A 22,197-nucleotide genomic window follows, 5' to 3' on the forward strand; every position below is an offset into this window, starting at 1 on the left:
CATCCCTCCCCGCAGCTCCCAGAAAGGAGGTTGTGGTGAGGTGGGAGCTGGGCTCTTCTCCCAAGTGACAAGTGAAACGATGAAAGGGAATGGCCTTAAGTTGTGCCAGGGAAGATTTGTATTGTATATTAGGGAAGAATTCTTTACTGGAAGAGTGGTGAAGCATTGAAAAGGGCAGCAGTGAGGTCGCCATCCCCAGAAGGATTCAAAAAGACATGTAGATGTGGCACTTGGGGATGTGGTTTAGCAGGCATGATGGGTCTGGGCTGACAGCTGGACTGGATGAGCTGAGAGGTCTTTTCCAGCTTTAATGATTTTTAATTATTAGGTCAAGGGAGGCAATTCTGCCCCTCTATTCCTCTCTTGCAGGACTTCATCTGGAGTATTGTGTCCAGTTCTGGAATCCTCAACATAAGAAGGAGATGGAGCTGTTGGAACAGGTCCAGAGGAGGCTACAAGGATGATCAGAGGGCTGGAGCACCTCCTGTATGAGGCCAGGCTGAGAGAGTTGGGCTTGTTCAGCCTGGAGAAGAGAAGGCTCTAAGGAGATCTTAGAGCGACCTTCCAGTACCTGAAAGGGCTTCAAAAAAGCTGGGGAGGGACTGTTTGCAAAGGCTTGGAGTGATAGGACGAGGGGCAATGGGTATAAACTGGAGAGGGGCAGAGTTTGACTAGAGATAAGGAGGAATTTCTTCACCATGAGGGTGGGGAGGCCCTGGCCCAGGTTGCCCAGGGAAGTTGTGGCTGCCCCATCCCTGGAGGTGTTCAAGGCCAGGCTGGATGGGAGCTGGGCAGCCTGATCCAGTGGGAGGTGTCCCTGCCCAGGGCAGAGGTTGGAGCTGGGTGATGTCTAAGGCTTCCCCCAACCCAAGCTGCTCTGTGACCCTATGGTTGCCCCCAGCCCCCCCCGCCATTCCCAGCCCGGGCCGGGACTACCCTTCCCATCAGCCCCCGCGCCGCTCGGCTGCGCGCGCCCCGCCCCGCCCTCTCTTCTCCGGCGCCATGGCGGCCGTGCGGCAGGGGAAGGTGAGTTCGCCGCTCCGCCATCGCCATCCATCCGCGGGCACGGCGGCCCCGAGGGGCAGGGGGGCGGCGGGAAGGGGAGCGAGGAACTCTTGCGCGCCGCCACGGCTGCCTAGAGGGCTGAGGCGAGGCCTCGGTGCTCCCCTGGGGAGATACAATAGTGCCGCCCCCCCCCACCCCCGTGCCATGGCGGCCGGAGGGAGGCCAGGCCGGCCCCCGGCCCTCGCCGTAAGGGGGATGCGGCTCGGTTTGGCTCGAACTGAGGGGAGGCCGAGAGGAGGTCTTGGGAAGGAATGTTTTCCTCTGAAAGTGGGGAGGCCCTGGCCCAGGTTGTCCAGGTCAGTGGTGGCTGCCCCATCCCTGGAGCGGTTCAAGGCCAGGTTGGATGGGGCTTGGAGCCCCTGATCCAGTGGGAGGTGTCCCTGCCCATGGCACGTGGTGGGACTGGAGGGACTTTGAGGTCCCCCTTCTAACCCAAACCAGTCTGTGGTTCTTCCCCAGCAGCGCCTATGCAGCCGCAGGGGTGGCTCTGCAGGCGCTGCCACCGGTGTGGGACCCAGGCTCGGCTTCAGGGAGGCTTCAGGGGTTCGCCCGTCGCACAACAAGCTGTTCCCACCACGTGGCAGCGCTGCCCAGGTGAGGAGCACTCTAGCCACAAAGTCAGGAACATCCCCAAGTTCTTGGGATGGTCCTGCATGGTCCAGGTTGGGCTGCTCTGGAAGCTGAGCTAGTGATGATAATGTTATCCCTGTCTGAAATTGATCTTTTCTCTGTAGAAGCATAACTCTGAGGCTCAGCATAAATGACACAGAGATAAAAGAATGGTCTGTTATATGAACTAACTTTCTATCCCTCTGTTTCAGAGCATGATACGGTGTCAAGCAAGAGTAGGAACACCCACCTTCCTGGGAAGCTGATTCTTTCACTGGACTGACAGTAAACTTGCACAATGGTGAGAAACAGTAGCATCTGTCTTGTCATCTTCTCCTCTTGCTGGACTAGGAAGATTCACTTAGCTGGGTCAGATGATACCCTTCTGTGCCCCTGGGGCTACCAGGAAGAGATATAAAAGCCCAGTAGCTTGATTAATGTAATTAGGCCAATCAAGTCTGTAGCTTTGTTGCAGCTGCCACCTGAGTGTGTGGCCCTTTGCTGCCGTGGAGCACAAGTTGAAAGGCAGCACGGAATGAATGGGAATTTGACTGTTGTTGGCGTCCAGTAGAGCACCTGCTTGTCAGTGTAGTCAGAGATGAGCAAGATTAGAAAGGATTAGAAGTAGGAAGGATTAGATGACAGCCCATTATGGAGACACTTGACACAGCTCATCTTGTAACTGTATTCGTCACGGAAATAGACCTAGTGAAAGAATAATTGTTCTGTTTGCCTTCCTGGAGGTGCACTGGGACAGCTTCAAACTTGGATCAGGGTGCTGGGGGTTGGGAGGTGCTGTTCACGTACACCAAAGGATCGTTCTAGAAAGAACTCACCCCAAAGAATCCTTCCCCAAAAGGGATGTGTCTGTCTTAGGTCTCCTTGAATGCATTCCTCAAGATAAACCCATAAACAGTTTAAATCCTGGATGAGTGGATTCCTCTTGTGTGCAGGGAGGGAGTTGAATTAAATGTTTCAATATGATGATGAGGAATATGTCTGCTTGAAACGGCTCAAAAGCGTCTAAACCACCAAAGTCTTAGAGCCAGTGGGTTTTCTTCTAAGCAAGGACTTCAATCATCCACCTCCCAAATTGTCTTATCTCTGAGTGAGACATGCACTGGCAAACACGCTCCTTTGTCTCAGAAGGACAGGTTGCTGCCATGCTGAGTTTGTGAGACAAAAATTGCTTCCCTTTGAACAGAAAGCTTCGTTGCTCTGTGAGCTAGTGCTGCTTTTTTCAGAACGGGTGGAGAAGTGAGTGCAGGACACGCTTTATTCAAAGTACTGTTGCTAACAGTGTTCAATGCAACTTGTATTTAGGAGGAAATAATCCTACAGGATCCTGGGATTGAACTATTTCCCAAAGGCAGCTTTGGCAAGAAGGCAGCTGCAGTGTTGGATTCAGGCTGGTAAGAGAACACTTCACTATTGCGTTCTTCTTGTTTTTAATTTATTGATTTTCTGTCAGATCTGTAGGCAGCATGACTCAGTTGTTGAGTGGAATACCTAGTCTTTGAGAGCTTACCAGGAAAAATATTAGTCATCAGGAAGAACAGTGGTCACCTGGGTGTTTCCGCTGTATGGAGGAGTTTACGTAGCCTAGGGTAGGGGAGACACTCAGCCCGTGATGTGCTGTTATCCCTGTCTGACAGCTCAGCTGTGAGGAGAAACTGTCCACTGAGGCTGATGTATTTAACTCTTGGCAGGTCTCCTGCCCTTTGCAAGGACTCGGAGGGCACGAGTGGCACCAGGAGGGCTAAAACAGCATCACTCCCCTTTCCTCCTGCCCTTGCAAAGTGCGACTGCAGCACAAGCGCTGTCCCGTACACACGGGCTGTTGAGCAGACAGCTCTCAAGAGCTCAGGTGCGATGAGGCTTGGCACAGAGTTTACTGGCTGCTGTTGTCATAGCACAGTTTAGCTCTGTAAGGAGCTTTTAAGTTGCTTATCCAAACAGTGAGGCACGGCAGTAGCTTGAAAGGCCAATAAGAAATGCATTTCTATCTCGCCTGATGTACAGTCACTGAATAAACGCGCTGTAACAGCACTTTGTCTCTAGGTAGCTGACAGCTGCATTCTGCTAAATAATTTCATGCTTTATTTAACAGAATTTGTATTTGTTTGCAGAAGATCAATAACTCTCACTGACAGGCTGAACCGGTGAACTTGACGACAGTGGATTTAAGAAACTGAGGTTAGTTTGCCAAAGGGAGGGAGTGGTACTGCCAGCCAGCGGGCAGGTTGGTGGCTCTGTCAATACAGCTGCGTTTCAAGTAGGACGGGGAAGAGCACGTGGGGCTTTCGGCTTCCAAGGAGTGAGGGGGGGAAAAAGTGAAGAGCCTGGCTGATAATAAAGAGGAAAAGGAAAAGCTACTCTGTGCTTTGAGAATAGAGAGGGGCAGGAATTGTTTCAGACCAAACTTCTTTAGGAAAGCGGTTGTAGCGTTGCTTTGTGCTGTCTCCCAACTCTAGAAACAACAGAAGGAAGATTGTTCTGGAGTGGGTGTTGCAAACGGCCACCAGTTCGTCATTCCAGGCAGTGTGAAATGGCCACCTGTGCGTAACGGTGGATTCCTCGGTGCTCCGTGGTCGCTGCAGCTGTGTCATGGGTGAGTCCCCAAAGAGTGTTTATGTCCTGGTGCCCTCAGCACTGAGGTTTTGTCTCCTGAGACCTGTCATCTCCATTAAAGGGGGCAAATGGGGAACTTCTCAGCTGGTGGTTGCTTTGCTCTGACACTGTCTTTTTTCCACTAGGATCTGAGCTACAGCTGGCTGGAGGAAAAACTGGTTCCCTGCTGTCTTCTGCTCCAGAATAAAATAAGTTGAGGAAAATCTTGGGAGTTAAAGTTGGGTTTTGTTTGTTCTACTTAAACAGAAATAAAATGCTTGCTGAAATTCAAGCAGTTGTGAGCTTACCCTTCATAGTAAGACCTGCTCCCTCATTCCTAAAGACTTCAGTGTCTGCAGATGCTGAAAGCTGAAGAAAAGCAATTCATGGCAACAGCGTGACAAATCTACTTATGGCTAAGCTAGGAGTGGCGACAGAAATGGTGTGTGTGGTCTGCTTGGAAGCTTGGAGAGAAGGGAGGAGTGAGAAGCGGTGGTACAGCCATCAGGTTCCTTGTCTGGGAAGCCCTTAAAATGGAGTGTTTAACCCAGGGTTCGGCTACACCCCTGTCTAAAAAACTACCCTTTTTGAAATGGAAAAGGAGGGGGTGGGCGGTGGTTCCCGGTGTTCACAAACGGCCCTGCCCCTGAGCTGGGTGGGATTCCTGGCAGGTTGCTGCGCTGTTAAAACCTGTTGGTTGTGCCCTGTGGTTCAAGGTGCTGATTGCCAGGTTCAAAGTTGCCTGCATGGGCTGTGCTGAGGCTTGGCCAGGGCGGGTTTGAGGACACATCGGTGCTGTCTTAGTCAGGGGAAGAGGATCAGGCTCGTTCTTCTTATGAAAGATGTTCTGCTGAGTGCTTGTGAATAAAAACGGGCCTAATGGGTTGTCTTGGTACCACCATAAAGTGGCTCTGATGTGAGCAAAGGTTAAATTGAGACACGGGACCACAAGATGGGCTCCAAGCTGGAGATAACACCCGAGACTCGCAGACTGACCCTCGATAATGCTCATTTGAACAGGCTGGAAGCAGCCTGCTGTGACCTTGAGGGAGCTTTGAGGTTTCCCTGGCTCAGGACCGTGCTTACCTCCTCCCATCTCTGCAGTTCCTCCCCAGCTGATGTACAGCAAATCCCATCCCCAGTGGCAAAAGGCTGAGCTTGGAGCTGCGCCCAGAGCTCCCTCAGGGAGCCCTGCGGCTGGGGCCATTCCCCAGTCACAGGCTCGCTCTGCTGCGGGAGGCAGGGGCTCTCACCCACCCAGTTTGTCTAAACAAGAGGAACAGGCATAAAAGAAAATCATTCAACATTTATGTAATTACACAGAGTGGGAAAATGTCTCAGATTACGCCACTCCCAGTCAGTGCTCCTGCCCACCAGCTGGAGTGGCCTCCCCAGCGGGGCTGACAGGTTCGAGACCTTTTCCCTTGGGGTTTTGGGGAGATCGCTTCGACTCACTCAACGAGGCAGCAGGATCCAGAGCCCACCTGGCACCAGGCTGCCTCCTCAAAGTGCTCAGAGACACATGGTGTCTGTGCAAAGCCAACAAAGCCCTCGTACGCGTGGCTGCGGGCTCCTCTCCAGGATGCACAAAGGCTGCCGTGTTTCTGGTGTCCCGGCTGAGCTCAGTAACCCTACTCTTAGCGCATCGTTTTTAAGATCCTTGCTAGGAAACACCTTGGCCTAGAGAAAGGGACAGTGGCAGCACGCACTGTGCATCTGTCACGGGAGAGGGCAGCCAAGCTGCTCCTTCCCACTGATCGTGGAGAGAAGCAGGTCCTTCTGGAAAGCAGCACATGTCAACCCAGAGCCGTCCCACCACAGTGATGAGCATTCGAGCTGGAGCATGATGGAAAGCTGAAAGGTGTTACCCACCCCGAGTCTGACCTGCCTACACGTCTCCAGCATTCTCTTCCAGCACCACCCTGCCCCTCCTGTGCTTCACAGGGGCCACCGCTGCCCCGCAGCCGTGTTTGCGGGGCTGAAGCCACATGCCACGGTGCTTCTTGGTGCCCCAAGGGCCATGTTCAGTCACACTGAGCCACGAAACATTGCCAGAGTCCCCTGAGAAAATGCAGAATTTCTCTGCCAGCTTCGGCTTGCCCCTTACCATCCCAGCACCGCCGGTTGCAATGTGGTGGGTCTGCTCCTTGGTCCGGCTGCCCAGCCGGGGAGAGCCCTTGGGAGGGAGAAGTTGGCCTTCAGAAAACAGCAGAAGGGCCATTGGAGTCCTTGGATTTGCCCCCACGGGCAACCGCCCAGCCTCACCGCTGGTAGAGGGTCATGATCCCTGCTCGGTGCAGGCCCCTCCACAGCTCCGCCTCCAGCATCATGTCGTGGTTGGCGTAGAACATCAGCGGTTTCTTCTCTAGCTCGTAGTAGTGGTCTGAGAACTGCTCGTAGTTGGAGGTGATGAACCCATAGGCACTGACCTGCAGAGAGGGAGGTGGGACAGATGGACAAAGATGGACTGGTGAGACCACTCCTTGAATCCTGTGTTCAGTTCTGGGCCCCTCACCACAAGAAGGATGTTGAGGCTCTGGAGCGAGTCCAGAGAAGAGCAACAAAGCTGGTGAGGGGGCTGGAGAACAGGCCTTATGAGGAGCGGCTGAGACAGCTGGGGGTGTTTATCCTGGAGAAGAGGAGGCTGAGGGGAGACCTCATTGCTCTCTCCAACTACCTGAAAGGAGGTTGTGGAGAGGAGGGTGCTGGGCTCTTCTCCCAAGTGACAGGGGACAGGATGAGAGGGAATGGCCTCAAGCTCCACCAGGGGAGGTTCAGGCTGGACATTAGGAAAAAAATTTCACGGAAAGGGTCATTGGGCACTGGAAGAGGCTGCCCAGGGAGGGGGTTGAGCCACCTTCCCTGGAGGGGTTTAAGGGACGGGTGGACGAGGTGCTGAGGGACATGGTTTAGTGACTGATGGGAATGGTTGGACTCGATGATCCGGTGGGTCTCTTCCAACCTGGTGATTCTATGATTCTAAGGATGAGTTCAGGGCTCCACCTCAGGTGGTCCCTGTATCCCTCCTCCAGCGACAGGGGTGGCACAGGTAGGACAGCCACGAGGACACATTGGTCCCCACCAGGAGCCTTACAGCACCTATTGACAAGTGGCCAGGAGCCAAAAGGGGATCCCTTTGTCCCCAGGGGAAGGTGGCCTTGTTGTCTCTTACCTGGTCGCAGGTGTGGAGTGCGGTGAGGAGCATGAGGGCGCCCGTGCTGGGCATGTAGAGCGAGCTGTACTGCGTGTTCAGGAGCTCCGACCGCAGGAACCTGCCAGTGGACACAGTGGGTCGGGGGGGCTCAGTGCTGGCACAGCACCACGGCCCCCAGAGCCAGACCCAGCAACGTCCAGCACCCACCCACCCCCACCCCGCGCTCGGTGGCACCAGTGCCTGGTGAGACACTGAGGAAAACACAGCGCTCACGTGGATTCTTTAGTGGTTGCTACCAAGGTTCAGTTCATTTGCTGCTGCTGCGTTTATGAGGGGCAGATGACGTGCTCAGAAATACGGTTTAATAGTGGGCAGGTACAGTTGGACTTGATGATTTCAAACGTCTTATCCAACCACATGATTTTATGATTCCAAACAGCCCCTCCCTGCTGTTTGAAATCACCCCAACCCAGGCACCTGCTTTCTTGAAAGGCAGGAAAAGACAATCCCCTTGGGCCCTGCCTCTGCCCCATTAGACAAGGTCAACACGATTTCTTTTGGAAATGGGAGGCGGGGTGAACACGGTGAGGCTGTCAGAGTCTCCCTGCCAGGAGGGGACGTGAGTTGTGCTGCAGTGAATCATAGAATCACCAGGTTGGAAAAGACCCATCGGATCATCGAGTCCAACCATTCCCATCAATCACTAAACCATGTCCCTCAGCATCTTGTCCACCCGTCCCTTAAATACCTCCAGGGAAGGTGACTCAACCCCCTCCCTGGGCAGCCTCTGCCAGTGCCCAATGACCCTTTCTGTGAAAAATTTTTTCCTAATGTCCAGCCTGAACCTCCCCTGGTGGAGCTTGAGGCCATTCCCTCTCATCCTGTCCCCTGTCACTTGGGAGAAGAGCCCAGCTCCCTCCTCTCCACATGGGAATGACAGGGGACAAATCTCCCTGCTTTATCTGCAGAGAGCAGGGCAGAGGTGGTTCCAGTGCCTGGGGAGAACTGGGACTGGACTTTGATGCTGGGCAGCCACTGGTCTGTACTGGAGAGAGCAGTGGTGGGAGGCAGGTGGCCTGAGCCCAGCATGGAGCAGAGCCGGAAAGCAGCCACGGTCCTTGTCATCCTCACCTCGCTGTCAGGTACTGCAAGAAATCAGGATGCAGCAGCTTGAACTTCTCTGCAGATGCCTCTGGTCCAAAATACTTCTGTGGCCTGCAGTGAGGCAAGAAGGAAGGCAGAACTTGTGTCATGAGTCCTGGAGCTACCTGTGGTTTATCCCACCAGGGACAGATGTGGGGTGAGGGCATGCAAGTCGTGCTCCCTCCAGTGCGTCACCAAAGGTGCTGGGGAGATCTTGAGGGGCTACTCACTTGTCCCCCTTGTCGGAGCCCTCGGGGACTGGGCTGCCTTGGATGGCTGACTTCAGCATGACGTAGTCACGGAAATCCGAGGGGATGAAGATGTACCTCAAGTCCTGCAGTGGGAACACAGAGGTGGCATTGCCAGTGGGGTAAGAGACAGAGGTAAGATCCTGAGATCAGAGAAGGTTTGGGGGAGCAAGCCCAGCCTCAAGAGACAATTTGGAGTCACTTCCTCAACAAGCCCTTGAGGTCTTACCTTCCCCTGAGGTATCTGGGTGAAACCGTACTCCCCATAGGCGATGAGGGAATTCTTCATGGTGTTCACTGTGAAGCCGTAGAAGGAGATCTTGGTCCCAACATCCTCCTCGAAGCCTTTGATTATGGCACCGTTGATCCTGTGTGAAAAGTGTAGGAAGCGTGTCCAGGACTGGCCTTTCCCCAGCATCCATGGCCTCATCCCACCCGGGACCCATCCGCACCTGAAGACCAGGTCGTGCTCATCGATGGCCTTGCCCTGCCGCGAGCCGTTGAGGATGCCGCCGTTGCCCACCACGGCACAGCGGACGCAGCCCCCGGGGAAAGTCTCCCTGTCGAAGAGGTGCCTGTTGGCCGAGGTGTTGAGTTGCCGGAGGGTGCTGCCCACCACTGGAACAGAGCAGGATGGGGCTAGTCAGCAGGGAAAAGGTGTGCGTGAGCCCGCGTGAGCGTGTGCTTCAGCGTGCAACGGATTGCACAGATGAGCCTTTGCAAGTGCTCATCCAGGAGCAGCAGCACCCAAGAAAGCTCATGCCATTCTCGAGCAGGAGAGGAGTCTGCAGGTGGGATGGGAGGACACCAGCCAGTCCCTCCTCTCCCACGCCCTGTGTCACGTCCTCGAAGCCCCCCACACTCCTAAGCCAAACAGTGGCCACCTGAGGCTGTGCAAGGCACGGGGATGTATCCAGACATCTCCAGCCCCCAGCCTGCGGATACTGCTGCCTGTGGTGACCACAGCTGCCCCAACAATGTCTCCTGGCAGCTGACACCGGTTCACTCCCCCCCCGACTGTCCCCAGCTCTTCCCAGCCCAGGGACTGAAGCCAGTGGCTGCCACGGAGAGCAGAGTGGGTTTGGGGTAGGAAGGGAAACAATTTCCATCCACAACAATGGAGCGGGTTGTCTGAGCTCCTCCGGCCCCAGTTAATAATCATGCACACACTGGAGCTTTTATTCAGCGAAAATGTCACAAGATGCAGCAAGCGGCATTTGCAAAGCCATTGCCCACCATCCCGTGCCCTAGGAGGTGGAATGTGAAAAGATCAAGATCTCCAGGTCCTCTGCAGGGTTCCTCTGCCTGCCGCACGTCTTCAATTCCTTCTGCCAGGCTCCCTGGGTCCCTCGAGCTGCCTCACACCTTCCTATCACCCCCTCCTTGCCCCATCTGCCATGATCTCTCCATCCTGGCTGGGTCCATACCTGTGTAGGGTAAACCTTGCCACCCGTAGGGGACGTGTCGTGTCTTCAGCCTGTCCCAGGTCTCTGGGGTGAAATGCTGGTCCCACATCAGCACAGGGATGTCGAAGCGGAACATCTTCCCAAACTTGGGGTCTGCCTTAGCTCTGGCCATCACAGAGTGGAGGCACGGGCTGGGCTGGGAGGGAGAGGACCTTGGGTGAGTCTCCAGCCTGGGTCTATCTTCCCTTCAGTATCTCCATCTCTCAGCAAGCACTGAAGAGGACAAACCCAGGGACAGAAATGCCCCTTGGGCAGCACATGTTCTGCTGAGCCACACAGGCAGAACACTGCCTCGTGCCTTGGTTTCCTGCTGCAAAACACCCTTTGTACCCAGCTCAGTGGGGCTGGGAGGACCAGGGCATACAGAGTCACCTGTGAGCACGAGCTTTGTGAAAGGTTCAGCTCTTTTAGTGTGGGCACCACGCTCAAGGTCTTTGCTGTAAGAGAACAGCCCCAGTGCTCAGGATCGGTTCCTCCCACAGCCTGGGTGCACCCTCCCAAGTCTCCAGCCCAGGCTGGTGGCCCAGATGTCACAGGGCTAGAGTGTGTGATGCTCCTCCAACTTCCACATTGAGGAACTGCTCAGGGAGGGCTGGGGAGACCCATGTGTATGGACAGAGGGAGTTGCTCCTACACACACACAAAACCTATGGTCCTCCTCAGCTTCTCCACACAGAGCTTCAACCACCAAAACCCAGCAAAAAGGGGCACCAGAGATATTGTGCTTGGCTAATGATTACCTGCTTTCTGGTGGGCTTGGGCTCCTTCAGCTCGGTGGAAGGCTTGAAAGACTTCACGCTGGAAAGGGGAAAACACAGCAGAGTTAAAAATCCATCCCCTGGGCACTGGGAACCCCACAGTGAGCTCCCAGCTTGTGCCAGGACCGCTGCGCACACCTTCCCCTCCTCTTACCTCCCCGAGCTACCTTCAAAGGTCCCCGAGCGGCTGCCAGCTCGGTGCGATGTCCCCGGTGGATCCAGGACCAGTGGCTCGGGCTGCAGCAGGCTGGGAGAAGAAGCCAGCAGGGGTTTAGCCAGGGAGGTGACACTTGGCTGCTGCACCCTGACACCCCCAAGCTGTGGCAGCCACAGAGCAGGACCAGGCCCCCTCCACTGGGCTCCCTTCCACCGCTGCCTGCCCCAACACCCCCCTGCCTGCGTGTGTTTCAGCAGGCGGGGAGCCACAGATTTCCAAAGTACTGGGTTTCTGCAGAAATCAGCCTCCTTCCTCCAGGACCCCCAAAATCCACACCCAGCCCAGCCTGTAGCTTTGGGGGACGCTGCCGAGACCTCCCCAGCTCTTCCCACAATCCCACCCTTCCTGAGCCCAAGGTGGATGGAGCTGGGACAAGCTGAGGAGGGGGCAGCAGGACTCATTTAGTTGCCACACCGGAGAAGCAATCGACAACTGGGATCTGGAGGCTCTCAGGGTGTACAGGACCCCTCTGCCATGAGCTGGGGTGCGCCCTGATCCTTCGCACAGGACTGGGGGCCAGCGGCAGGCAGGGTCCTGCCTGGCGGGCAGGAGGTGGGAGCCCACCAGAGGTGAACAGGCTCCCATTCATCCCCGCACAGAAGGGCCCTTCAGAGCCCCCGGGCGCCGCCTCCAGCCCAGCCGGCAGGTGCTCAGGCCAGAAGGGGGGTATTGTGGAGGAGACAAGGGTCCCCTTGTTATGGGATCTCTGCTTGGGAGCCTGGGGACAGGTAGAGGCAGGTGGGGAGCGGAGCTCTACCTCCCCCCCGGCGCAACAGGCACTGGGTTTCCATCCCCACCGCAGCTCACGTCAACACCAGCAGCACCCACAGACCTTCCCACAAGCAGATCCAGACCCGTTTGCCATCCGAACCCCACTCCGCACCACTGCTCGGACCGGGAATCAGGGCCAGGTGGGCTTTAGTCCCAGCCTCCTCCTTCCACCATGCGGGCACCTGGGCAGGGGATGCTGAAGATGCAGTCGTCCCACCTGCACGGGGGGCTGAGCACCGCCAGCAGAACACGGCAGCTTTGTAAACCAAGGCAGTTTGCCTCAGTATCCCATAAAAAGGCAGCTTCCCAGCAAAAGCTGTTGCCCTGCGGAGCCCCGGCCATTCCAAACATGCATGTTCCAGCCTAGCAGCAAGATGCCTGGCTTAGCCCTGTCCGGTGGCCACATCCTGCTCTTATGTGCAAAGAGCCATCCTGCTGCATACAAGACAGGGGTGTGACACCAGCTTGTCCCTAAGGTTCACCCCAGGAGCACCTGAGCAGGTCAAGATGAGAGAGGGCAGAGACGCAGGAGCATCCACCAAGGTGGGACTGAGCTGTCCCACGAAGACGCTGAAGCTGCAGCTTTCTGCAAAGCTTTTCTGGTGTTATCACTACCAGTATCTGAACAAACCCAGCCTGACCAAACTTGCCTGTTTCCTGGGCTTGCGACCAGGAGCAGAACTGTCACGGCAGGGTCTCTGCACAGCAAAGTATTGGCTGGGAAAGGCCATCCAAAGGCTGTAAAAGACCTCATGGCTATGCTGGAGGCTGCTTTTTCAGTCCATCTCTGCCAGGTACAGGCAGCACAGAGCAGAGGTCACCATGCAAGAGTCTCGCAGCAGCCACACAGAGAGCTGTGTGCTGGGGCAGCTCAGCTGCAACCACCCGCCGCGGGATCCCCAGGGAGCTCACCCTCAGCGAGCCGCCCCAGCCCTACTTGCCTGTCCCATCTCATGATGCAGGAGATCCCCAGCCCCTATGCATCAGGAGCAGGAATTTATCAATGTTACCAGCATCTGAGACTGAAGGAACCTCCCCACTCCAAACCCAGAGCCAGAACCAGCTCCTGCAAAGCACTGAGCTCCCTGGAGCCACACAGAAGCCCCTGGTTTGTCCACCTATCTTTTTTCTGGCTGCAGAGGTGCACCCCACCACCAAATCCCCAAAGCCATTAACCCTCACACACCACGGCCAAGCTTGTGCTGCCCAGGAGCTGCACGCAAGCAACCTTCCCCAGCACCGCTGCCTCCCCAGCCCTTCCCCATCAGGCTCAGGAGCCCCAGCTGTGTGTCTGTGCCCACCCAGCCCTTCCCCAGTCCTCTAAGCTCTCCTACTCTTGTTTCTTGGTGCAGACCCTTCCCTTCCTCTTCCCTGGCTTGTCCCAGTGCCTGCAGGATGAGGCAGAGACCTGGGCACTGGCAGCAGGAGGGTGCTGCGCTACTTTCTGAACTATCCGGGATGTTGTGGGAGTGCCCGGAGCCACACAGGGGGCTCAGGCTGGAGGGCGGTGGGCACGGTCAGGCTGGCAGGTTGGCTCCTAATGATGTCTGATAGGAGCTGGGACCCTCCTCTGCCACACCTGATAACTCAGTCACCATGTCAGCACCTCCGCAAGCTCACATCCCAGCTGTGGGTGCTGGAGAAAACTCACCAGCATCACACGGCAGCCGTCCTGGCTGTGGCCACTGGCCCAAACCCTACTGGGGAGGGCGTGGGGCAACGGGGCCCCCCAGCCAGATAGCAGCTCAGCGGCGTGCCGGGGAGCCAAGCACTTTGACGTCACCCGCCAGGATGTGGTGAAGTCCCTCGTGATGCTTGGTTGACTCAGAAGATGACAACCCTCCCCGGGACCGGCTGATGCACAATAGGGCTCCGGGGAAGGAGTGGCCTGTGTCTGCCCAGGCACCGTCTGTGGCAGCAGAGCTGGCCAAGCCTTGGGTACGCTCTCTCATTGCCACATAATTCACAAATATGACGCTTGTGGTCCATGGCCACCCCTCATTTCCAGAAGATAACACCTGTGAGCATACACTCCAACCTTATCTTCTGCAAACACTGCCAGGGCCCGGCAGGGCCATTTGAGCCAGCTAAAGCGGCAACGCAACCTGCTCTCGGAGGGCGCATGTTCCATCCCACCTCGAAGGACTGAGCTCCAGAAAGCATCTTCCCCTGGCGCAAAGCCAGAGCAGCACAGCAAGGCTGGGCAGAGTTCTGCGCTCATCCTGTCTGCTCTAACAATAAAGCCATGAGCGGTGCGGGCAGCTGGCTGGTGGGGTTTCAGAGAGATGGCCAGGCAGCAAGCACGCCCAGCCAAACCATGAAGGCTCCAGAGATTCAGCTCCTTGCAGCCCCACTGACTGCAGCGTGGGTGGCTCAGCGGGGACAAGGACATTTTGCCTGTCTCTGTAGGGTCCTCAGCGCTGCCATCAGCTTTGGGCTGAATTGGAGGACGTGGCATTGCCATGGGTTTGTGGCCCTTGGAGGATTTGGTGCTGGCAGCTTCCTCCCAGCCCACTTCATCCTGCCATGTCTGCACAGAGACATTGCTCACACAAACCCTTTCTCCAAAAGGGTTTAGTGTTTGATAGGAATGGTTGGACTCAATGATCTGGTGGGTCTCTTCCAACCTGGTTATTCTATGATTCTATGAAATGCCCCTTGCACAGACAGTGAGTGCCCCCGACCCTCCCTTTCTGTCCCGGCAGCGGGCAGAGCAGGACGCACGCACTCCACAAGGCACATCAGTGTGGGAAACATCAACCACCCCAGTTTCACCTTCAGACTCAGCCCTGTCAGCCCGGCAGTGCCGACCCCTCCTAGTGCACAGTTCAGGCTGGACAAGCAGCGACCACAGCGCAGTGTGTTTGCAAACACAGCGAATCGGAGCGAACGGGACACTCGGGTTCAGGCCTGGCTTTAGCAGTCGGGTTAAAGCCAAGAGCAGAACTCCAGGAGAGGTTTGGCGCGCAGATCAGCTCCCCATTACCTCGTTCTGGGGCTCCCCTCCTCTCTGGGGCTGGATGAGCTGATACCATCAGTTGTGGGGCAGGAGCCAGGGCTGGCTCTGGGGCAGGGGGATGTGGGGCTGGGGGTGGTCCAGGCAGGGTCAGACCGTGGCTGAGCCGTCTGCCGCGTGGTGGGGGGAACCCACTCCCAGCTCTCTCCCATGGGTCTCCCCTGCACACTGCTCCCAGGCTCGGCCACAGCTCCTGCGCTGGTTTTCATTCCCAGTCCCGGCATTGGCTTTGGATGAGTCCTGCTGCCCTTGTGAGCCTCAGTTTCCCTTCTTGTGGACATCAAACTCTTTGTGTGGAACTGCTCCACACCTCAGCCACAACCTGTCTGAAGCACCACACAGTGTGGGCACCCAGCACCTCCGCAGGCGAGAGAAGCCAACCTCTGCCCGGGCTGCTGGGGACACAAGACCACCGGGAGAGGGGATCTCTGCCCTGGGCAGGACACGACAGGGCAAGGAGAGCCCTCGCCTCCCATCTGGAGAAGACAGAGTGTCTGGACCTCAGGGCAGTTGCATCCCCAGCATCTCCCGGCGCAGATCTGGCTGCGCACAGCTCGTCTCATGCAGGACCAGCTCTGGTCCCATAGCATCCTCCGTTCCATGCAGCACCCAGGCTGCTGCACCAACAGCACCCAAGAGCATCCAGTGTGGAGCCCAGGGACACCCATAGCACATCCTGATGCGCACAGAGGAGGAGGATGGTTGGCCCCGCAAGCCAAGCACCATGCAGGCTCCCTCACGCCCTGCGCACTCACCCATGTTCCTCAGGAGACCCCAGCGGGTTCTCCTTCTGGCACTGGGGAGATCTGGGACTTGGTGAGGAAGGAGGATGCGGGGAAGGCAGATGTGGATGCAAAGGGAGAAATGCAAATTGCTGGAGTTTGGGAAATGCTGCAGCCCCTGTGAGTTTGCAAGTGGTGGAAGAGCAGCCCTAGGGATCCGAGCGGGCTGTGGGCAGCCATGCCCTGTCCCTGCAGTGGGGGCACCAGTGCAGGGCCAGGGGGACCAAACCTGCCCCCAGGAAAACCAGCTGGCTCCGACCCTAAATTGGCACACTGGGAACCCAGGAGGCTTGCAGAGGGTCTGGCAAGCTGCTGGAAGGGGTCTGATCCTGCCAGAGGCTGAGCACCGCAGCCAGCCCTGGACCAAGCAATGGTTTCTTTGCATTGTGATGGGCTGAACACATGTGGGGACCCCTTCAGCCCCCCACGGCCCTGGCATCCCCCGTTGGGCACCCCTGGGCTTGGCTGGTGGCCGTGGGCAGGACCCGGTGCCCAGGACGCTTCAAGGGAGACAGAGCCTGCTGCAAGCTCATCTCTAACACCCAGCCAACAGCCTGGGGCATGGCTGGGACAACCTGTGCTAACAAACCCACAACAGCACCCAAATTCCCCTTCCCCATCCCAGTGCAAGGTACCTCATGCTGGATTTGCACGTCCCTGCCTCCCCCCGCCCTCTCTGTCCCCCCTTACTTGGCTATGATCCTCTGGCTGGTGGGCGATTCCATCGTAGCGTAGTAGTGACCATAGAGGAGCAGGGAGGATGTTAAACCTGCCAGCAGCAAAAGGCAGAGCCGTTTCCAGTGTGGGGACCCCATCCCAGGCACTCCGACTGCTGGAGCAGCGCAAGCAAGCGGGAGCGTGGGAGCCAGCGTTGCCTGCACTGGGCACCCTGCCTGCAAACTTGCCAGCCCCTCTCCCCTCCCAGCCCAGTGGGTGCGGACACTGCTCTGCCCTGGGTGCCCAGCTGCACCTTGAAGCAGGCTGGGATATTCCTCCGGAGCTGGGAGGGAGGGTGTGAGCCGGAGGGAGGAGGCACCAGGCTGACTGGTTCAGACTTGCTGAGAAAAAAAGCACTTTTGAGCTGTTTTTTTGCCGAGCCGAGGATTAAACATTTACTCAGACTAGCAAGGAAAAAGAATTTACTATCTTTTGCCTCCTTTCCACGCCACCCCACAGCTCACAGAGGTTCCCCCTTTCTGTAACTTTCTCTTCAGCTCAAACACGCTGCTCAACCAAACACGCGCTCTCGCCATTGGCAGCTCGTGCAGCCCACGCCAACACATGGCAACCCCACAGTGCATCTGCTGGCCAGGCTAAGTTTATCTGAAATTCCAGGATCCAAAGCCAAGCCGGGCTCTAGCCCTAGGGTTGCCAGTGGCAGCATCGTAGCATGTTTCCACACCAAGTCGCTCACCGGCAAACCCGCCGCCGTGGGATCAAATCTGGTGCAAAAGGGGAGGAGAAGGCAATGGTTGTGGGATGCTTCTTCTGGGTCCCTTCCTGCTTTCTGGCTGAACAGCTCCGTCCGCAACGTGGTTTTGCAGCAAACAAAACCGTTCAGGGCTTTGTGCCGGGTCCAACAAATGATTCAGGCTGGGGGAAACAAAAAACAGGTTTGTGGGGTTTTTTGGGGAAATCCGAATGAAGCATTTAGACATTTTTGGAAATTTTTGGTTTGTTTTTTGAAAGAATATTTCGACATGACTTTAGTCAAACTCCCATAAACAAAGAAAACAGCCCTGCGAACTAAAGGGTATGCATACCAAATGTTTGTAACAGTGGGGGAAGGGACCCAGCAGGGAAAACAAGCGGTTTCAGTTGATCTGCAGAGATTCCAAGGTGGGGGGTTGGATGTTTAGGAAGCCTCCAGCCTTGGGAGCAGCAGCACTGTGAGCCCTGCGCCATCCAGACCCTCGGCCCTGCACCCACATCTCCCCAAGCACCCACAGGGTGCCTCAAGGGGGTCACCCACCTCCAGTCCCTCCCCAGACACCAGCTGCTGTAATTCAGACTCAGAAACCCCATCCCAAGATCCAGAGTCCCACCCGGGCATCCCCAGGCTGGTGAGTTCAGGGCTGCATTTTTCCCAACACTTCTTGTCCCCCTCCAGCTCCATTCCTGCCGGCCACGACCCGTTTCCAATGATGCTGCTCATTCAAAGAAAATAAATGCAAAAATAATTCCCTATGAGTTTGCTTCAGTCTCCGTTTGCTTGTGTTTCAGCAAGGCCCCCAGTCGCCAGCCCTGCTCCTCTGGGAATACTGACTGTGGGGAGGGCACCGAGCCGGCATCCACGAAGAGTCCAGGCTGCACCAGAAGTGATGTCCTGGTGCGAAGGTGGGAGCAGGTCTGTGCCCCAAGGCTGGCAGCGGTGGCAACACCAACCTCGTCCCACTGGGGTAGTGGCTGTTGGTCCTGGGTCACCATGAGGGGAAGGAGCCTGGGCTGATTTAAAGGAAAAATTACAAGGAATAAGTGCTGCTGTTGTACAGGGACTGGGGAGCTGTAGCAGGTGGGCTTGGCTGGGCACGGGGCATCTCAGGGAAAAAAGAGAGCAGGCAAGAAGCAGGAAGGGTAGGATAGGCAACCACTGCCTGGATACAGGGATGAAATCCAGTCTAATGCTCAGTTGGAGCTAAAAGTACAAAATGAAGGGCTGGGAAAGGGAGTTGCTGTGTACCCTCACAGCAAAAGGCAGAGAAATTCAGGTGCGCTCATGGAAGACTTAGATGCTTTTACCTCTAGGAGTAAAGCCTCCTCCCAGCCCTGGGGGTACCAGCATCTCCTAGAAGACTCAAGGCCAGCAGAGGGGGACAAGAGTCTAGGGTCCTGCTCAAAGGATCCCTCCCCACCTGGTGCGACTCAGGGACCGCCCTTGTTCACCCCAACATGATGGATTCGCTCCCTGCAACCCAGCACCTCTTGACTCTGGTCCTTCGTTAATCATGGTTAATTATTACCAACTGTTCTAGTAAGTCACAAGGGGCACAGCAAGGTTTGGCCCTGGAGGTGGACAACTGATGATCCAGAGCGAGTGGACTGGGGAAAGTCAGGAATTTGCCATCCGGAGACATTTATGGCCCAATTATGCAAACGCTGGTGAGCAGCAGCTTTGGAACATTTGCCCCGAGCGATGGAGGAGCTGGTTTCTTCACATGACCCTCATCTCTCCGTTTCCATATCTGCTTTTCTGCTGTTGGGTTTTTTTTTTGTAAAGGGGTGAAAATGAGATGCACAGTTCTTCATCTGCGCCACTTGTTCTGTGCTACAATGCATTTTGGCCCATGCCCCAAAATTAAGTCGTGCTTATTTGGAAGTTACATAAGTGTGAAAACCTTTGAGGATGAGAGTTGCCAAATAAAGATTAGGAAAAGAAGACAAAAGAAATTACAATGAAAACCAGAAAGTACCATTTTTAGCCTGGGCTTTTTATCCCAGTGATTGCTTCTTGGAAACAAAAGCCAAGCCATCCACACGGCTAGAGAAAATAAGAGGAAAATAAGCACATTTTGCACCAGCTGGCAGTTGGCCAGGGTTCGGTGAAGAAAAGTCTTGTGGTCTTTGCCATGACGAACTGTCCAGCTGGGAGAAAAAGATCTCCAAAAATCTCCTGGAGAATTTATGCATCCCAATTTGTTCAGCACAGGTCAGAGGTGCAGTTAAGAAAGTGCCAAAAATCTGCTCATAGGCAATTTCCCTGAAACGCAAAGTCTGGACCTCGGAACACGTTGCTGTGTCAGCCCCTCCGGAGAACGCTGGGCCATATGGCTGCTCGTGGAGGCCAGGCCATCGCATAATGAGAAATTCGTCAGCAGATGTCTTGGGAGGCTGACGCATAGTCCCTTCCTGACAGAGAGCAGTGAGAGTACCTCAGCCCAAGCTCCTCTCACCAGGTCCCCCCAGAAACAGGGCCAGGCAAAGCACCTGCCTGCACAAACGCCGCCTGGATGGTGCTGTGGGTGCTCCGTGGTGGGCTTGGCTCAGATTTTTAGGTGTTATGGTAACCAAAGTCAGGAGGTGAGTGGGGAAACGTCTGCACAGAAGATGCTTGGACGTGGGGATCCCAGTGCCTGGGTGACAGCAGCGCTCAGCTGCAGGACCAGGGAAGCTTGGGGCTGTGCTCAGCATCACCCCGTGGTGATGGGCTCTGCCTTTCAGCCTTGCACACAATCCCACACCGTGGGTCGGGAAGGGGGCTTGCAGATGATAAGGCTCTGGAACGAGTCCAGAGAAGAGGGGGGCTGGAGAATAGGCCTTATGAGGAGTGGCTGAGAGAGCTGGGGATGTTTAGCCTGGAGGAGGCTGAGGGGAGACCTCATTGCTCTCTCCAGCTACCTGAAAGGAGGTTGTGGAGAGGAGGGAGCTGGGCTCTTCTCCCAAGTGACAGGGCACAGGACGAGAGGGAATGGCCTCAAGCTCCACCAGGGGAGGTTCAGGCTGGACATTAGGAAAAAAATTTTCACGGAAAGGGTCATTGGGCACTGGAACAGGCTGCCCAGGGAGGGGGTTGAGTTACCTTCCCTGGAGGGGTTTAAGGGATGGGTGGACGAGGTGCTGAGGGACATGGTTTAGTGACTGATGGGAATGGTTGGACTCGATGATCCGGTGGGTCTCTTCCAACCTGGTGATTCTATGATTCTAAGGATGGGTTCAGGGCTCCACCTCAGGTGGTCCCTGTATCCCTCCTCCAGCGACAGGGGTGGCACAGGTAGGACAGCCACGAGGACACATTGGTCCCCACCAGGAGCCTTACAGCACCTATTGACAAGTGGCCAGGAGCCAAAAGGGGATCCCTTTGTCCCCAGGGGAAGGTGGCCCTGTTGTCTCTTACCTGGTCGCAGGTGTGGAGTGCGGTGAGGAGCATGAGGGCGCCGGTGCTGGGCATGTAGAGCGAGCTGTACTGCGTGTTCAGGAGCTCCGACTGCAGGAACCTGCCAGTGAACACAGTGGGTCGGGGGGGCTCAGTGCTGAGAGAAATGGTTCAGTGATTGATAGGAATGGTTAGGCTCGATGATCCGGTGGATCTTTTTCAACCTGGCGATTCTATGGTTCTATGATGCTGCACAGCAAAACTCATCTGACGTGCCCTGGCAGGATGTGGCCTGCTGGGGAAACACACCCTTTAGTGCCCTCCTCCTCCTGCCAAAAGCAGGAAGGTGGTGGGGACAAGCCATGAGCTGAGGTGACAGGTCAGGACCTCACATGTGGTGACAGGACGTAGCTTATCCTGGCTCGCTCTCCTCCGGCACTTTACGTTGGCTTGGTCTCCTCAGGGCTGCTGGGGCGCAGCCCCGTGCTTATCACACAGACTTCTGTGCATGGCAGAGCCGAGCTCTTGGTCAGCCCTGAACCATTGACCAGGGCTGAGATAAGCCAAACACGCAGTCCAAAGGCCATTCCCCCCGCCAGGCTCGAGGTGAATTGTGAGGCTCTGGGTTATGCCCTGGAGGGTTGCAGAGCTGGGAAACTTCTTTGAGAAATTAGGGCCACAACACAAAGAGCTGCCTTCCCCTTTCTTGCCGGCTCTGGACCGGGTAGAGCAGATGTGGACTGACCTGTCCTGTTCTTAGCAATGTAAACAGGCCCTGAAATCTGGTGAAACACAAGAGCCTCCAAGCCATGTGTCCTGGGGACTCTGTCCCCAAAGCACATGGCTGAGGAGAGGGGACACAGACTGAGTATGGGTGGGCTCAGCCCCTTGTCTGCCTGTGTGGTCCCACCTGACGCTGCATGGAGGGATGGAGGGAGCCTTGTGATGTCCTCAGCAAGTGCCTCTCCAGGATTTACCACTCTGAGGTCTGAGTGAGGCCAAGCTGGGGAAGCCCCACAGCACCCAGGAGCCCCATAGCACCCCACAGCTGCCTAGCCTGGCCAAGGAGCCGGGACTACTACAGCCCTTGGTGGGGAAGAAGGGGCTGCCGTGCCCCACGACCTGTCTGCCTGCAGGGTCCTGCCCCAGCACCTGGAGATGAGAACTCACTGCTGGGGAGCTGCTTGGAGGTCACCTGGTGGTTTTTGCACAACAAAACCATAGGCTGCTCCTTTACCTTGTTCTCCCTCCCCTACTATCAATAGTTTTTCTGGTCCGACTGGATTTCTGTGCTGCCACATCCCCAACAAAGACAGAAGGTCCACATAGTGGAGGTGAGGAGGGCAAACGCCCCACCCCTGCACGCTGGCCGCCTGCCTCAAACCTCTCTGCAACTGGGCAACATAAACAGCAACTGGTAAGTCACCAGCACAGGGGTTTGTGCTCACCTGGTGAAGGCACATGCCTCTGCTGCACTCCCATGGTGTCCACTCAGCCATGGCTGCTCGAGTGTGATGTGTCCAGAGGGAGCATCTGCTCCATGCTGGG

General features: G+C 56.1%; 1 protein-coding gene, 1 long non-coding RNA gene and 1 other non-coding gene across 6 annotated transcripts; 2 read left to right on the forward strand and 1 right to left on the reverse strand.

Moving 5' to 3' along the window:
- The first annotated feature begins 970 nt into the window (after positions 1-970).
- LOC138728784 (uncharacterized) lies at positions 971-4,508 on the forward strand. Of its 2 annotated transcripts, XR_011338758.1 has the most exons (6): positions 971-1,026; positions 1,887-1,975; positions 2,998-3,086; positions 3,804-3,870; positions 4,149-4,285; positions 4,431-4,508. It is a non-coding gene; the product is annotated as an uncharacterized lncRNA (long non-coding RNA). The 2 variants fall into 2 exon arrangements; XR_011338757.1 differs by lacking the exon at positions 971-1,026 and having other exon boundaries at positions 1,638-1,975.
- On the forward strand, positions 1,746-1,820 carry LOC138729077 (small nucleolar RNA R38). Its single transcript, XR_011338825.1, has one exon. It is a non-coding gene; the product is annotated as a small nucleolar RNA R38 (small nucleolar RNA).
- A 1,103-nt stretch (positions 4,509-5,611) lies between the features above and the next one.
- On the reverse strand, positions 5,612-17,343 carry ST6GALNAC2 (ST6 N-acetylgalactosaminide alpha-2,6-sialyltransferase 2). Of its 3 annotated transcripts, none has more exons than XM_069872353.1 (11): positions 17,254-17,343; positions 16,530-16,608; positions 11,208-11,300; positions 11,036-11,093; positions 10,257-10,431; positions 9,282-9,447; positions 9,059-9,197; positions 8,812-8,915; positions 8,570-8,653; positions 7,457-7,556; positions 5,612-6,713 (listed from the first exon to the last, which is right to left on the reverse strand). In XM_069872353.1, the coding sequence occupies exons 2-11, from the start codon at positions 16,562-16,564 to the stop codon at positions 6,546-6,548; spliced, it is 1,122 nt and encodes a 373-aa protein (XP_069728454.1). In that variant the 5' UTR covers positions 16,565-16,608; positions 17,254-17,343; the 3' UTR covers positions 5,612-6,545. The 3 variants fall into 3 exon arrangements, with proteins under 3 accessions (XP_069728454.1, XP_069728456.1, XP_069728453.1); XM_069872355.1 differs by lacking the exon at positions 17,254-17,343 and adding an exon at positions 16,810-16,900; XM_069872352.1 differs by lacking the exon at positions 17,254-17,343 and having other exon boundaries at positions 16,530-16,739.
- Between the last annotated feature and the right edge of the window lie 4,854 nt (positions 17,344-22,197).

Source organism: Phaenicophaeus curvirostris, chromosome 19 (genome assembly GCF_032191515.1).
Source record: "Phaenicophaeus curvirostris isolate KB17595 chromosome 19, BPBGC_Pcur_1.0, whole genome shotgun sequence".
Classification (NCBI taxonomy): Eukaryota; Metazoa; Chordata; class Aves; order Cuculiformes; family Cuculidae; genus Phaenicophaeus; species Phaenicophaeus curvirostris.

What these genes read in the sequence shown, in the direction of transcription:
- ST6GALNAC2 (XM_069872352.1), bottom strand. Translation starts at nt 16,654, where the DNA reads ATGGGGTCCCCACACTGGAAACGGCTCTGCCTTTTGCTGCTGGCAGGT. An exon ending in GCAAGGTTTACCCTACACAG is followed by an intron (nt 9,448 to 10,256) that starts GTATGGACCCAG and finishes GCTCTGTTCCAG; the next exon opens with TGGTGGGCAGCACCCTCCGG. An exon ending in GAGCACGACCTGGTCTTCAG is followed by an intron (nt 9,198 to 9,281) that starts GTGCGGATGGGT and finishes CTTTTCACACAG; the next exon opens with GATCAACGGTGCCATAATCA.